This window comes from Zophobas morio, unplaced genomic scaffold, assembly GCF_036711695.1.
Source record: "Zophobas morio isolate AGI-343-1 ecotype UQ-CSIRO unplaced genomic scaffold, CSIRO_AGI_Zmor_V1 ptg000022l, whole genome shotgun sequence".
Classification (NCBI taxonomy): Eukaryota; Metazoa; Arthropoda; class Insecta; order Coleoptera; family Tenebrionidae; genus Zophobas; species Zophobas morio.
Window position 1 is genome coordinate 6690303 of NW_026972127.1, and position 15879 is coordinate 6706181.

A 15879-nucleotide genomic window follows, 5' to 3' on the forward strand; every position below is an offset into this window, starting at 1 on the left:
TTTTGAAAAAAAAATTGTCTTTCAAAGTGAATATCTAGAAAATCTTTCTCTAGAACAATAAACACCCTATATTTTTCTAATCAATACGGCGAGATTTATATTTCAGTTTTTTGTAGATTTTTGCCGAATTTTTAAAAAACTCAATTTTTCAGTACTCTCCCCTTATGCAAATTTTGACCTTTCTTCGACCAGTTTCGAAAATTACTTAACGAGAATTTTATTTCGATCTCCAGAGGTTATTTTTGGCAAAATTTTTCGAAAATTTCTATGATTTTTCTAGAATCATCCGTGGAAGTGTGGCGATTTTTCGATTTTTGAAAAAAAAATGGACTTTCAAAGTGAATATTTAGAAAATATTCCTCCAGAACCATAAACACCCTACATTTTTACAATCAGAAGGTCGAGATTTATACATCAGAATTTTTTGTAGATTTTTGGCGAACTTTTAAATAAACTCAATGTTTCAGTGCTCTCCCCTTATGAAAATTTTGACCTTTTTTCAACCAGTTTCGAAAATTACTTGAGGAGATTTTTTAGCAGATTTCGTTCAAAGAGGGTCATTTTCGCCTAAATTTTTCAAAAATTTCTATGATTTTTCTTGAATCGCCCGTGAGAATTTGGCGATTTTTAGAATTTTGAAAAAAAATTGCCTTTCAAAGGGAATATTTTAAAAATCTTAATCCAAAACAATACATACCCTATATCTTTCTAATCAGTACTTCGAGATTTATATTTCTGAATTTTTTGTAGATTTTTTGGCGAATTTTTAAAAAAACTCAATTTTTCAGTACTTTCACCTCATGAAAATTTTGACTTTTTTTCGACCAGTTTCGAAAATTACTGGAAGAGATTTTTTAGCAGATTTCGATCTCCAGAGGTTATTTTTGGCTAAATTTTTCGAAAATTTCTATGATTTTTCTAGAATCTCCCATTGGGAGTTTGGCGATTTCTAGAATCTATAATGAAAAAAAATGGACTTTCAAAGTGAATATTTAGAAAATCTTCCTCCAGAACCCTAACACCCAACATTTTTACAATCAGTAGGTCGAGATTTATACATCAGAATTTTTTGTATATTTTTGGCGAATTTTTAAATAAACTCAATGTTTCAGTGCTCTCTCCTTATGAAAATTTTGCCTTTTTTTCAACCAGTTTCGAAAATTACTTGAAGAGATTTTTTAGCAGATTTCGTTCAACGAGAGTCATTTTCGCCTAAATTTTTCAAAAATTTCTATGATTTTTCTTGAATCGTCCGTTAGAATTTGGCGATTTTTAGAATTTTGAAAAAAAATTGCCTTTCAAAGGGATTATTTTAAAAATCTTAATCCAAAACAATAAATACCCTATATTTTTCTAATCAGTACGTCGAGATTTATATTTCTGAATTTTTTGTAGATTTTTTGGCGAATTTTTAAATAAACTCAATTTTTCAGTACTCTCTCCTTATGAAAATTTTGACCAGTTTCGAAAACTACTCAAAGAGATTTTTTAGCAGATTTCGATCTCCAAGGGTCATTTTCCGCTAATTTTTTTAAAAAGTTCTTTCTTGAATCGTCCGTAGGAAATGGCGATTTTTAGAATTTTGAAAAAAAAATTGTCTTTCAAAGTGAATATCTAGAAAATCTTTCTCTAGGTCAATAAACACCCTATATTTTTCTAATCAGTACGTCGAGATTTATATTTTAGGGTTTTTTTATAGATTTTTGACAAATTTAAAAAAAAAATAATTTTTCAGTACTCTCCCCTTACAAAAATTTATACCTTTGTTCTATCAGTTTCGGAAATTACTTGAAGAGATTTTTTAGCAGACTTCGATCTCCAGAGGTTATTTTCGGCTAAATTTGCTTTGTTAAATTAAACAGGGTCAGGTTAAATCAGCACAGGTCAGGTCAAGTGAACATAAAAGAACAATTTTTTTAGAAACTTTTGAAGATCAGATATTGAAATCGACTAAACTTTTTTTGTCAGTCACAACGGAGATGAAATAAACTGTGTCAAAACTGCTGTCCCAGACGAAGTTCTCTAACATATTTTACGCAATTCTGACAACTTCCCGATTTCAAAAACACGAAAAAATGAACTAGACCACGTTAAAATCGATACGCACGCTGCTACCAGTTACCCAACATTGTTGATATAATTCAACGAAAGTATTCAATTTTACCTCGAAACTGGTTCCAGCCAAACCTGACCCACAAAGTGCATTATGCGTGGTACAAATTTAACCGGCAAAAAACGAAAATATCAGTTGTTTTTCCAAATCCAACACACGTCATCCTTAATAACCAAAGACAGAAGCCGTGCTAAAATGTTGACGCCGGCCAAAAATTTTAATGACTTCCACGCAGACGCCCGTAAAGAATTAATGACTGATTTCCCAAAACTTCCTTTCGAGCTCGGTTCCCCAATAAATCCCACGTTACCAAAATAAAAACTAAAGCAGCCGTAAATCTCCCCGACGCGACGCATCTCCCAAACCGAACTTTATCTTCGATCAAACACCCTCCGGCTGAATTCCTGCTGCCAAACAATTAATAACGGCCCGCAGAATCCTGAAACGCGCTTTTGTCGGACCGGTATCCAGTTTCCTCGATTTGGTTATTTGTACAAGGATTTTTCTCGTCGTCTTAGTGTCACCCTTTGATTGCGCGGGGGACGAGCTAAAAATACCCCGAGACGACGCGCAAGTGTGAGGTACGCATTTAAACATGGGAATTATGGATAAAGATCGTGTTATTATTATTGTTATTATTATTTCATTCGTGTAACTTACGAGTATGAGTTTGATTCTTGGCTGAAATGTGACCTAAAAATAAATCCCCGAAATAAACCAGGAAATTACGGTCATTTTTGCGCACTTCCGCCTTTTAGATGGGCGGCATGGCAAATTGCATAAAACAATTATGCGGAGCGAAGTACCAGAAGCCGAATATGGGTCAGGCGAGGCGACCTAAGAGTGGATATGTCAACAATGGTGCTTGCATAATGCATACTAGATCGTTCCAGTTTTAATGGTAATTACGCGAGTAATTGCCAATTTGCAACACAAAATTTAATTCATTTTAAAAATTTAATACAAGAGTTCAGTTGAAAAACAAGAACAATTCGATAACTACATATTAGCAATTAAGGAGTGGGAGTTCCGTATTTTACCCAGATTTAGACAATATTCAATCAACTTTCGCTTTTCATTTTCCTATTTCTCCCTTTTTTCAGTCTCCTTCTCGATCTTCCTAGTTCTTCTATATGTTGTATCCAGGTGTTCCTAGGGTCTTCCTTTTCTTCTTTTCCTTGTTGATGTTCCTGGGTGCTATACTATTTCTCTTATTCTTTCGTTTGCTATTCTATCCCATTTCGTTTTCCCTGCCATTGGTCTTAAGCCTGCTTTTCTTCCCGTTTTCCGTAATTGTTCTTCCCAAATATTCGTCCAGGTTTATTCTTTCTAATATTTTTCTTTTATGACAACTCTATTGCATTGCCTCACGTGTTATTCCTTTACTATCAATACTTTCCTCTTATTTGTACCACATAACTCCATCTCCATTTTATCAATTTATCTGTCCCATATGTCCAGCAATGGATTTAAGCTATCCTCCCTGCTTTGATCCCCTATCCATTCGGAATTCTTGTCATATTTTTACACCTATTTGTACTTTTCCCTTTACTGTTTCATATATACTTCTATCAGTTTTATGGTACTTCCAGTTCGACCAGGCAATTCTAAATCGTTCTTCTGTCTACCGCGTCAAATGCTGTTCGTAAGTCTTTGAATGTTAGATTCTCGTGACTTCGAGATTCTTTGAAATTACTTCAAAAACAAGACAAGGGATCCTCAAGATTCTGTCAAAGTGCTTCAAAAACCAGACAAGGAATTCCCGAGGTTCTTTCAAGATACTTCAAACTCAAAACACGAGAGGTCCTTGAGATTCTTTCAAAAACCAGACACAAGGGATCTGCTAGATTCTTTCAAACTGCATCAAAAACAATACACAGAAAGATTCCCGAGATTTTTCAAAGTCCTTCAAACATAGAACAAAAGGGATCCCCGGGATTCTTACAAACTACTTCAAAAACCAGACGCAAGGAGTCCCCAGATTCTCTCAAAGTGATTGAAAAACAATACACAAAGTATCCCCAAGACTCATTTAAACTACTTCAAAACAAAACAAAAACAGTCCCCGAAATTCTTTCAAATTACTTCAAAAACCAGACACAAGGGATTCCCGAGGTTCTTTCAAGATACTTCAAACTCAAAATATCAGAGGTCCCTGAGATTCTTTCAAAAACCAGATACAAGGGGTCTACTAAATTCTTTCCAACTACTTCGAAAACCAAACACAAGGGGTCTCCGAGATTCATTCAAAGTACTTCAAGCACGAAACAAAAGGGGTCCCCGAGATTGTTTCAAAGTACTTCAAACACAGAACAAAAGGGGTCCCCGGGATTCTTACAAACAACCAGGGGCAGTTCATGAGAAGCTGATGATGCAAAGCACTAGATGCTCCAATATCTAAATGTCAAAAAAAATTATATTGTCGTGCTTGCGTTTTTTATTAACATCGTTTTTTTTCGGAAAAAAACGAAATTTTAGAAACATTAAGCACGTCAAAAATGTGTAATTTTTCTATGGTGGAAAATCTATCAAAATTCCCTGAGATTTCCTCAAAATTTTTCAAATCCTTACAAATCGTTTCAGATGCTATCAAATTTTTCCAAATCGCCTTAGGTGCTTTCAGATTCCTTCAAATTCTTTCCGACTGTCTCAAATTCCTTTAGATTCCTTCCAAATCTCCTAATTTCTCTCAGATTCTCTCATTTTCTTTTTAATTCTCGCTTTCAGATTCTTTCGATTTTTTTCAAATTCTGTCAGTGACACCTTTAGGAATCCTCAAGATTATTTCAAATCCAATTCAGATATTTACAGTTCCTTACATATTCTTGCACATTCATCAAAATTCTTCCAAATTCTTCCAGGTTTTTTTAGATTCTCTTAGATTTTTCTAAATTCCCGAAATTCCTCAAAATTCGCTCAGATTCTCACAAGTTCCCTCAGATTCCTTCGGATTTTTTCCGATTCTCTCAGATTCTCAAGAATTTTCACCTTTCAAATCGTTTCAGATTCTTCCAGATCCTTTCATTTTCTTTACGACTCTTCCTTAGGAATCCTCAAGATTCTTTAAATTATTCAGTTCTGTGCAGATTGTTTGAGATTCTTACAAATCCTTTCAGATTGCTGCAGACTCTTCCAAATTCTTCCAGATTTTCTAGATTCTTTTAGATTTTGCTAGATTCTTCGAGATTCTTTCGGAATCTCTCAGATTCTCTCACATTCCCTTAAATTCTCTCAGATTTTTCCTGATTTTCTCAGATTCTTTCAAAATTTTCCAGATCATTTCAAATCCCTGCAGACTCTTTCGGATTCTTCTATTTTCTTCTAAATTATTCGAAACATCTAATATCCTCCTACCAAGATAAGAATAACAATAATTTTTCACATTTATTTTTAAAATAGGTATCAGAAAAAAAAATGGGCGGAAATATATCGGCGAGAAATAATAAAAATAATAATGCAGCGCATATTCATTGCTGAGGCATTGCCTCACCTGCCTAATATGACAAGCCGTCCCTGCAAACTACTTCAAAAACCAGACACAAGGGATCCCCGAGGTTCTTTCAAGATACTTCAAACTCAAAACACCCGAGATTCTTTTAAAGAACCAGACATAAGAGGTCTGCTAGATTCTTCAAACTGCATCAAAGCAACACACAGAAAAATCCCCGAGATTCTTTCAAAGACCTTTAAACACAAAACAAAAGGGGTCCACGCGATTCTTTCAAAGTACTTCAAAAACAAAAGACAAGTGGTTCCTAACATTCTTTTAAACTACTTCAACCAGCTAGACACAAGGGATCCCCAAGATTTTTTCATACTACTTCAAAAACCAGACACAAAATATCCCCCAGGTCCTTTCGAGGTACTTACTTCAAACTCAAAACACTACGGGTCCCAGAGATTCTTTCAAAGTATTTCAAACACAAAACAAAAAGGATCCACGAGTTTGTTTCGAAGTCCTTCAAACACAGAATAAAACGGGTACCCCGAGATTCTTTCAAACTACTTCAAAAGCAGACACAGGGGGTCCCCAAAGTCCTTTCAGGGTACTTAAACTCTAAACACCAAGGGTCCCTGAGATTCTTCAAAAACCAGGCACTAGGGGTCCTCGAGATTGTTTCCAACTACTTCAGAAACAAAACTAAAGGGTTTCTCTGGATTCTTTCAAACTACTTCAAAAACCAGACACAAGGGGTCCGCGAGATTCTTTCAAACTACTTCAAAAAGCAGACACTAGGGGTCCCAGAGATTCTTATGACTCTTTCAAACTAAGTTCAATAATTTTAAGGCGACACTGCGCCGCATTTTGTATAATTAGTTACTAGTAGTTATTATGTATCTTTTTATGTATGTAAAGGCTAAAATTTGCCGTCAATAAATCATTATTATTATTATTGTTATTAAGTACTTCCAAAACAAAAGGAGTCTTTGAAATTCTTTCAAACTACTTCAAAAACCAGACATAACATCTCCGGGGTCCTTTCAAGGTACTATAAACTCAAAACACGAAGGGTCCCTGAGATTCTTTGAAAAACAAGACACAAGGGATCCCAAGACTCTTTCAAACTACTTCAAGAACCAGACACTAAGGGTCCCAGAAATTTTTTCAAAGTGCTTGGAAAACAAGACCCAAGGAATCCCCAAAACTTTTTCAGGTTCCAAATTGTCAACTCCGTTAGATGTTCCCGTTTTTATTTTTCCAACTGCTTCTTCTTTTTGCTCTATTGTTATTGCCTATAATTGTTTCTCTTATCCTCCTTGTTGTTCATTGTTTATTCCCTGTTCTGCTTCCTTTGACTATTTACTTCGTGTTAAGCAAAACATCCCGCCAAAATTGAGACATGTACACAAAAATTTAAAACCCGCGAAAAATTCAAAATTTAGCCTTGAACTGTAACGTTTAAATGCAAAGTGGTTGCAAATGTACCCCAGAATTAAAATACAAATATGGAGGGCAAATTATTTATTCCTCAAGTCTGGAGAGGGCAAATCTGTGAAACTACTACAAAACCCCCTCCAACATGCAAAAATGAAATCAAATCTTACAAATCAAAACAAATATTTGAGGATCACAATTTCAAACAAACAAAGAAGCAAATGAAAAATCGTCATTAAAATAACTGGATGGTGTGGAGGCATATTAAAAAAAAACAAGCTGAGTGATAACAAACTTCGCAGCGACAGCGGCGCGAAGGGCGTCTCTCCATAAGAGTATATTTTTCCTAACGGCAGCCACAACACTCCCATTCTTGAAGCAGCCAACTTGACGGCCTGATTCACTGGGGTTGAAGATCCGGTATTGAGATGAACATCCACGCGATCCCGTGCGTTTATTTTAGTTAGAGTTAAATTGTCCCAAATTTTGACGATAGTAAAATGAGTATTATGATGTAAATTATGCATTAATTCAAGTTAATAATTAAACCAAAATAAGTTTTTAGAGATACACTGTGGACTCAACGAATCCCCACATCACATAAAACAAAGCACATGAAGTAAACACAAAACCAAAATAAGGTGATATCGGAAACGCTCCACTTTAGAGTGTCGACTTGAAAATAAATGTTCAAATTCAGGTTGTAAGAAACCATTAATAAATCTGTCAGAAAATATTAAGGACCTTACGTTTTCGAGTTCACGATGATACTAGGTAACAATCAGGGTATGCCATCGTAATATTTTAAATATGTTGCCAACCTGACAAAAAAGTCATAATCATTAATAATCACCCGGTACTAATTTAACTATACATGATCGTTTTCCGGGTTGGAACCGTGTAAATTGAGTTCTTGGACTCAATCTTTCGAACACTTTCGTGAGTGGCATCTTCAGGAAAAAGAGTTTCGCCTCTGGTATGGTTGACATACTGAGTTACTTTTGCCTTATTCTTAACCCTGCTCCTGAAGATGCCACTTACGAAAGTGTGCGAAACGTTGAGCCCAAAAACTCAATTTACACCGTGGAAGCCTCGGAAATTATTACTAATTTAACTGATGAAAAAGTTGACGTTTACGATTAGACCAAATGCCATAAATGAACTACGTATTTTAGCTCTCCAGTGAAAAGTAATGAAATGTGGATAATAAAAATAATAACTGAAATAATAAAATTTTTCAGAACTTTGAACCTATCGTTAGAAAAATTAAATAAATCAGACCTGAATAAATAATTTGCTAACACGTTATATGAACACTGAATTAATTGGTCTTATCATAATTACAGTCATTGAGGAGGACTGTGGCGTTGATTGCGATTCATTTTTTATTTATCTCATTATCAAATTCTACTCAGGTTTCCTCCTTTGCTTACTTTAACCAATTCTTTCAGTCCAACAAAGTAAGGTTACGACATTTTAATAAAATTCATAAAAAAATTTGACTTAAATTAAATGTCACTGACAACCATGTCAATTTTGACAACGGAAAGTAAGGTGGGCTGACAGGTTACCAATTTCTAGCTTATTACAATTTACAACTAGACAGATCTCTTGTCAAATTCCTTTATAACTTCGACTTCAATTAAAGACAACATCTGTTCTTCTAGTTCATCAAACTGTAACGAGTTGAGTTGAGTTGACCTGACTTAACCTGAACTGACCTGACCTGACCTGACCAGACCAGAGCAGACCTAACCAGATCAGACCTGACCTAACCTAACTTGATTTGACTAGACCTGACCTGACCAACCCACCTAATAATACTCCCGTTATAGTTGCTTTTAGAGCTGAAAATTGTCAAGTTGATTACTACAAAAATTTACCATTTTAAACATGTTTTAAGTTTCTTGTTGTCGGAATAAGTTTACACATATTCAGAAAAAAAAAGACAAAATTCAAGCCCCGCCCTCCCACCCTACCTCAATTGTGATGTTTTTTTTTATTCGCCGTGAGCCAATAGGGTGGAGCTTAATTGCAAAATCGTTATTTCTCTACGAGAAACTAAAAACATGTTTTAGAGTATCGTGGTGTTCAAAGAATACTATGTATATTAAGAAAAATTAAAGTCAAAGATTAAGCCCCGCCCATACCTGCCCTGATCTATGTAGTAATGAAGTTTTCATTAGTTGGCAGACCTAGGGACGCAAAATCTATATTTCCCTACAAAAATCTACCATTTTACGTGTTGTAAGTTTCTAAGAATAAAAAAAAATCATCACAATTGAGATTTTCCTTTTCTTCTTAATATACGTCGAATTTCTTGAACAACACGATACTCAAAAAGATGTTTTTAATTTTTCTACAGAAATAAGTATTTTGCAGTTAAGCTCCGCCCCCTTGGTTCACGGAGAATAAAAAAAAAATCATCACAATTGAGATAGGGTGGGTGGGCGGGCTTACATTTTGCCTTTTTGTTTTAATATGTGTGTAGACTTCTTTTCACACAATGAAACTTAAAACATGTTAAAATGGAAAATTTGTATAAGGAAATATTGATTTTGCAATTAGGCTCTGTCCCAGTTGCAAAATCCACATTTCTTTGCAAAAATGTACCATGTTTCTTGTTGTAAAAAGATAGCTATGTTATATTAAGAAAAAAAGGCAAAATATAAGCCCCGCCCACCCGCCCTATCTCCATTGTAATGATTTTTTTTATTCGTCGCGAGCCAAAGGGGCAGAGCTTAATTGCAAAATCCTTATTTCTCTACGAGAAGAAGAAGGACATGTTTTTGAGTATCGTATTATTCAAAGAATACTATGTATATTAAGAAAAAAAAAAATAAAGCCAAAGATTAAGCCCCACCCATACCTGTCCTGATCTAAATAGTAATGAAGTTTTCATTCGTTGGCAGAGATAGGGGGGGGGCTTCATTGCAAAATCCATATTTCCCCACAAAAATTTACCATTTTAAACATGCTTTAAGTTTCTAAAAATAAAAAAATCATCAAAATTGAGATGGGGTGGGTGGGCGGGGTTTATATTTTAATCATGTTTTAAGTTTCTTGTTGTAAAAAGATGGCTATGTTATATTAAGAAAAAAAGGCAAAATATAAGCCCCGCCCACCCTCCCCATCTGCATTGTAATGATTTTTTTTATTCGTCGCGGGCCAAGGGGGCAGAGCTTAATTGCAAAATCCTTATTTCTCTAAGAGAAATTAAAGACATGTTTTTGAGTATCGTGTTATTCAAAGAATACTATGTATATGAAGAAAAAAAAAATAAAGCCAAAGATTAAGCCCCACCCATACCTGTCCTGATCTAAGTAGTAATGAAGTTTTCATTCGTTGGCAGAGATAGGGGCGGGGCTTCATTGCAAAATCCATATTTCCCCACAAAAATTTACCATTTTAAACATGCTTTAAGTTTCTAAAAATAAAAAAATCATCACAATTGAGATGGGGGTGGGTGGGCGGGGTTTATATTTTCCTTTTTTTCTTAATATACGTCGTATTTTTTTAATAAAACGATACTCAAAAACATGTTTTTAATTTCCTGTAAAGAAATACGTATTTTGCAGTTAAGCTCCGCCCCTTTGGTTCAAGGAGCATAAAAAATCATCACAATTGAGATAGGGTGGGTGGGCGGGCTTACATTTGGCCTTTTTGTTTTAATATGTGTAAACGAAGTTTAGTGAAAATTTTAAATTCAAAAAGTCTGTTTAAAGATTTTTTAATGTGTGTTTATTATATAAATCCTGAAAAGGGTAGAAATTCAGCGACTTAGAAACTCTTTAAAAATTAAATGAACATTTGAATAATGTCTTAAGTTATAACGTAATAAAAGTACTGTGAATAGAGTAGTAATAGCGACATAATCTTTTACAACGATAAAATTTTAAATATAACTGCATATCTTAAAAATGTGAAAAATTTTAAAGGCTGTTAAGATGTGAGTTTAATGATACTAAAACTTACGAAATTTATTTACTGCTACTAAAAATTCCACTCATTGCAGACATTTAATATGAAAATAAAATATTAATTAAGAGAAACTGAATTTCATAATGTTAATTAAAAATTAATTATATATCAATAACAACCAAAATTCCTTCATCATCCATTTTTCAATAGTACCTTTCCAAATTAAATTAACCACTTTTCGCTCTAGGTCGGAAAGCAGTCCAAACAAAGCACAAACCATCTTCAATCCCTTGAAGACATCCCGGAAGACACTTTCCCAGCCACATCCACCAACCAGACCAAACTCTACACCCCATGGTCCCCCTGGACCCGCTGCATGGACTGCGTCCAGCGAAGAGTGAAGACCTGCGTCTCCCCTCAATGCGAGGACTCGCGCATTTACGAGGAAAAGCCGTGCGGAAAGAAGCGGTGCAGAAGGAAAGCGCGACAAAAGAGTCAGTTCAACATTGTGCATTTAGACAAAGTATGTTGAAGATTTTTTTGTAAAAAGTTTGTTAAGCCAGTGCCTTAGGACAGTAGTCATCTGACTCGTCAAGCGCCCTCCAGAATCTGGAGCAAGTGGTCCAGCTGGTCGCCGTGCTCGGAGGACTGCAGGACGCAGAGGATACGGATCTGCAGGAAGCCGGGGAGGTGCAGGAAGAAGCAGCAGGAACAAACTGCTTACTGCTACCACGATAACTCCATGTGCGAGAACTACGTGCTGAACTTGTTGGACAACCAGCACGATTCGTACGGTGAGTTGTATTTGGTTGGTAAATATTTGGGCCGGTAAAGATGGGAGTGTTTGTTTTGGGGAAATATTTGGTTGGGGTTTATTGGTGGTCTTGGTGTGGTTAACGTGGCTAGTGACACAAATATTTACTACTACTATTTTTTATGGAACACCTAGAAAGGGTTGGGCGAAGGCGCCGCCTTTCTTCGAGACGTAAACTTCTAGATTGAGAAAAATAGCCTGGACTTGTTCTAGTTCTTAAATTGCTCGTTTACAAGGTGTTTTATTAATGCAATTATATAATGGTGGGAAAATTTGTTAAATATTTACGAATCTGTGGATTGTAGAAGTCTATTTCACAATTCATTTGTTGTACACGTTTTCGCTTTTTATTCCAATTCGTAGAAATATTTATTTAATTACTTTATAGATATTATATAACGGTTTGGAAGAAATATCAAACATGCTGTAAATATAAAACACTGCCTACCCACTACTAAAAAACAGTAGGTATCAATGTACAAAGCGTGACTCATTTTATTACATAAGTGCAAAAATGGAGAGTGTATGAAAAATGTTTTATTCATATGGGCAATTAAAAATAATTGTTAGTCATTTGCTAATATTATTGTTTATTATTATTATTACTATTATTATTCTTGTAAAAAAAAATACAAAAAGTGCAAATTATACCCAATTTGAACGAAATCCATCAACAAGCCAACATAACAAATTAAATTTAGTCCGGAAAAAAAAATGAGGTCAAAGTTACCTTCAAATAAAAATTTTAGGTAGTAAGTAATAAAATTTGTTTTACTTTTTTTTAATTTGAAAAGTATTTAGTAATGCTATTTGTTTCCTTCAAAGTTTAGCGTTATGGAATCTGTTTATAAATGTAAATCGATTTTGAATGGGTATGCAAAATGCACTAATAACAGCTTAATATTCGGTCCTCAATTTTTTTCCAACTAAATCATTTTTATTGACAATTAAAACGTTTTCGACTAATTATATTTTAATTGAAATTTTATTTTGGCGTTTCACTTTTAACATTTTCATTTTTTAGAACTTGTTTGGTATGTTGACAAGATAGTATTATAAATAATAATTCCTGAAATAAAGTTGAAATCAAAGGGATATTTATTTACTGTTATTTATATAAAAATAACGTTAAATTTACGCCAAAAAACAAAAGTAAGTTGTTAATTATATGTTTTAAGGTTAAAATGACTTAATTTCAATTCACTGCTTACATAAGCATTGTTGGTATTTTTTATAAATCTTACTTAATGTAAGTCTAAGTTACGTTAAGTTCTATTGTATTTAACTGTGGGATGAATACGTCGCAAGTTATTTTATACTTAAAAACACAGAAACTTAGGGCTGTTGCTACAAAAAAAGTTATTGTGAAAATTTGGATGCCTAGGGTTAAAACTCAAGGCGGACTCATAAATCACAAGTACAAGAGTATGTTATTTTAAAACATATAAATGATGTTTATCGAAACTGAATAATTAAAAATCGAAAATCTTGACAACGAGAAATCGAAAAACTGAAAAACCAGAACCGAAATGTCAAAAAATCGAAAGATCGGGAAATCGAACATAAAAAAAATTCAAAAATCTAAAATAGAAAAATTTGAAAAATTGAAAAACAAAAAGAACGAAGGATGGATAAATCGAAAATTTTTAAATTTTCAAAATTGAAAAATTAAAATATCGAAAAATTGAAAAATCGAAAAGTGAAAAATAGAATAATCGAAACATCAAAGAATCGAAAAATTGAAAAATAGAAAACACGAAAATTTCAAAAATTCCAAAACTGAAACATCGACATTTTGAAAAATTGCGAAATCGAAAATTTAAGAAATCGAGAAGTCGAGAAACGGACAAATCAAAAATTTCAAAAACCTAAAAACAAATAAATCGAAGAAACAAAAAAATTTATATAGAAAAATTGAAAAACCGAAAAATCTGAAACCGAAAAATCGAAAAATCGAAAGAATGAGAAATCGAACATCAAAAAAATTAAAAATCTAAAATTAAAAAATTCGAAAAATTGAAAAATAAAAATGTCGAAGAATTGAAAAATTGAAAAATCCAAAATTTTAAAAATTTAAGAAAGTGAAGTAAAAAATAGAAAAATCGAAACATCGAGAAATTGAAAAATCGAAAAAAATTTAAAACTGGAAAACTTGAAAAAGTCGAAAAATCTAAATTTAAAAAATCGAAAAATTGAAAAATCAAAAACCTGAAAAATCGAGAAATTGAACGATTGAAACTTCGAAATTTCTATAAATCGAGAAATCGGAAACAAATCTAAAATCGGGAAGTCGGAAAATCGAAAAATCTAGAAATCGAAACATCAAAAAACTGAAAAATCTAAAAAGACGAAAACTTGAAAAACTCCAAAACTGAAGCAATGAAAAAATTGAAAAACAAAAAAAAATCAAAGTCGAAAAATCTAAAATTTGAAAAACCGAAAAATTGAAAAATCAAAAATCTGCAAAATCGAAAAAACAAATTAAAAGTTTAAAAAATGCAAAAAGTGAAAACCGAAAAATCTTAAACCGGGAAATCGGAAAATCGAAAGATCGAGAAATTAAAACAACAAAAAACTAAAAAATCTAAAAATATCGAAGTATTGAAAAATTGAAAAATCAAAAGTTTAAAAATTTAAGAAACTGAAGTAAAAAATAGAAAAATCGAAACATCCAGAAATCGAAAAATTGAAAAATCGAAAAAAAAAATTTAAACTGGAAAACTTGAAAAAGTCGATAAATCTAAACTTTAAAAAATCGAAAAATTGAAAAATCAAAAACCTGAAAAATCGAGAAATTGAACGATTGAAGCATCGAAACTTCGAAATTTCTATAAATCGAGAAATCGGAAACAAATCTAAAATCGGGAAGTCGGAAAATCGAAAAATCGAGAAATCGAAACATCAAAAAACTGAAAAATCTAAAAAATCGAAAACTTGAAAAATTCCAAAACTTAAGCAATGAAAAACTAGAATCGAGAAATCGAAAAATTTTTAAATCTAAAATTTTAGAAACTGAAAAATTAAAACATGGAAAAATTGAAGATTAGAAAAGTGAAAGATAGAAAGATCGAAGAACATTTAAAAATTCCACATCTTGAAAAATTCCAAAACTGTAACATCGAAATTTTAAAAATCGCGAAATCGAAAAGTCGAAAAAACAAAGTCGAAAAATCTAAAATTTAAAAATTAAAAAGCTGAAAATCGAGAAACTGAAAAATTGAGAAATGTGATAATCGAAAAATCGAAACCCCGAAATCTTGATAAATCGAGATACATGAAATTTGAAAAATCGGAAAATTGAAAATTTTAAAATCCAAAAATTGAAAAAACGAAAAATTTAAAACTGTAAAGTCGGATAATTGAAAAATCCAGAAAAAAACTGAAATATCTAAAAACTCGAAGACTTGAAAAATTCTAAAACTGAAACAACGAAAAATTGAAAAGTCGAGAGATCGAAACATTGAAAAGTCAAAAAATCGAGAAATGTAAAATTAAAAAAAACGAAAATTCGAAATGTCAAAAAATCGAGAAATTGAAAAGTCGGGAAATCGAAACATCAAAAAACTGAAAAACCTAAAATTAAAAAATTCCAAAAGTTGAAAATAAAAATATCGAAGAATTGAAAAATTTAAAAATCTAAAATTTTAAAAATTGAAAAATTAAAATATCGAAACACTGAAGAATCGAAAAGTGAAAAATAGAAAAATCGAAACATTAAAAATTCCAAAACTGATCGAAGATCGAAATTCTGAAAAATCACGAAATCAAAAAGTCTAAAATTTGAATCACCGAAAAATTGAAAAATCAAAAATCTGAAAAATCGAAAAATCCACAAATTAAAAATTTTAAAAAATCGAAAAATTTATAACAATCCAAAAATTGAAAAACCGAAAAATCTTAAACCGGGAAGTCGGAAAATCGAAAGATGGAGAAATCGTAAAGCTCAAAGAACTGAAAAATCTAAAAACTCGAAAACTTGAAAAATTCCAAAACTGAAACAACGAAAAATTGAAGAGAACTGGTTGATCGAAAAGTCCACAAATCGAAGTTGAAATATTGAAAATTTAAAAAACCGGAAAGTTAAGAAATCGAGAAATCCAAACATTGAAAAGCCGAGAAATCGAGAAACGGGAAAATCGAAAAATCGAAAATTCG

The 15879-nt window shown here is 32.7% G+C and overlaps 1 protein-coding gene across 1 annotated transcript in view; it reads left to right on the plus strand.

Annotated features, from left to right (window-relative positions):
* Positions 1 to 15879, plus strand: part of LOC135133472 (vitamin K-dependent protein C) — a 40045-nt gene that overhangs the window by 10164 nt on the left and 14002 nt on the right. The window contains exons 2-3 of the mRNA XM_064061893.1: positions 11158 to 11433; positions 11482 to 11704. Of these exons, the coding sequence (XP_063917963.1) occupies positions 11158 to 11433; positions 11482 to 11704 (499 nt within the window). The remainder of the gene's footprint in view (positions 1 to 11157; positions 11434 to 11481; positions 11705 to 15879) is intronic.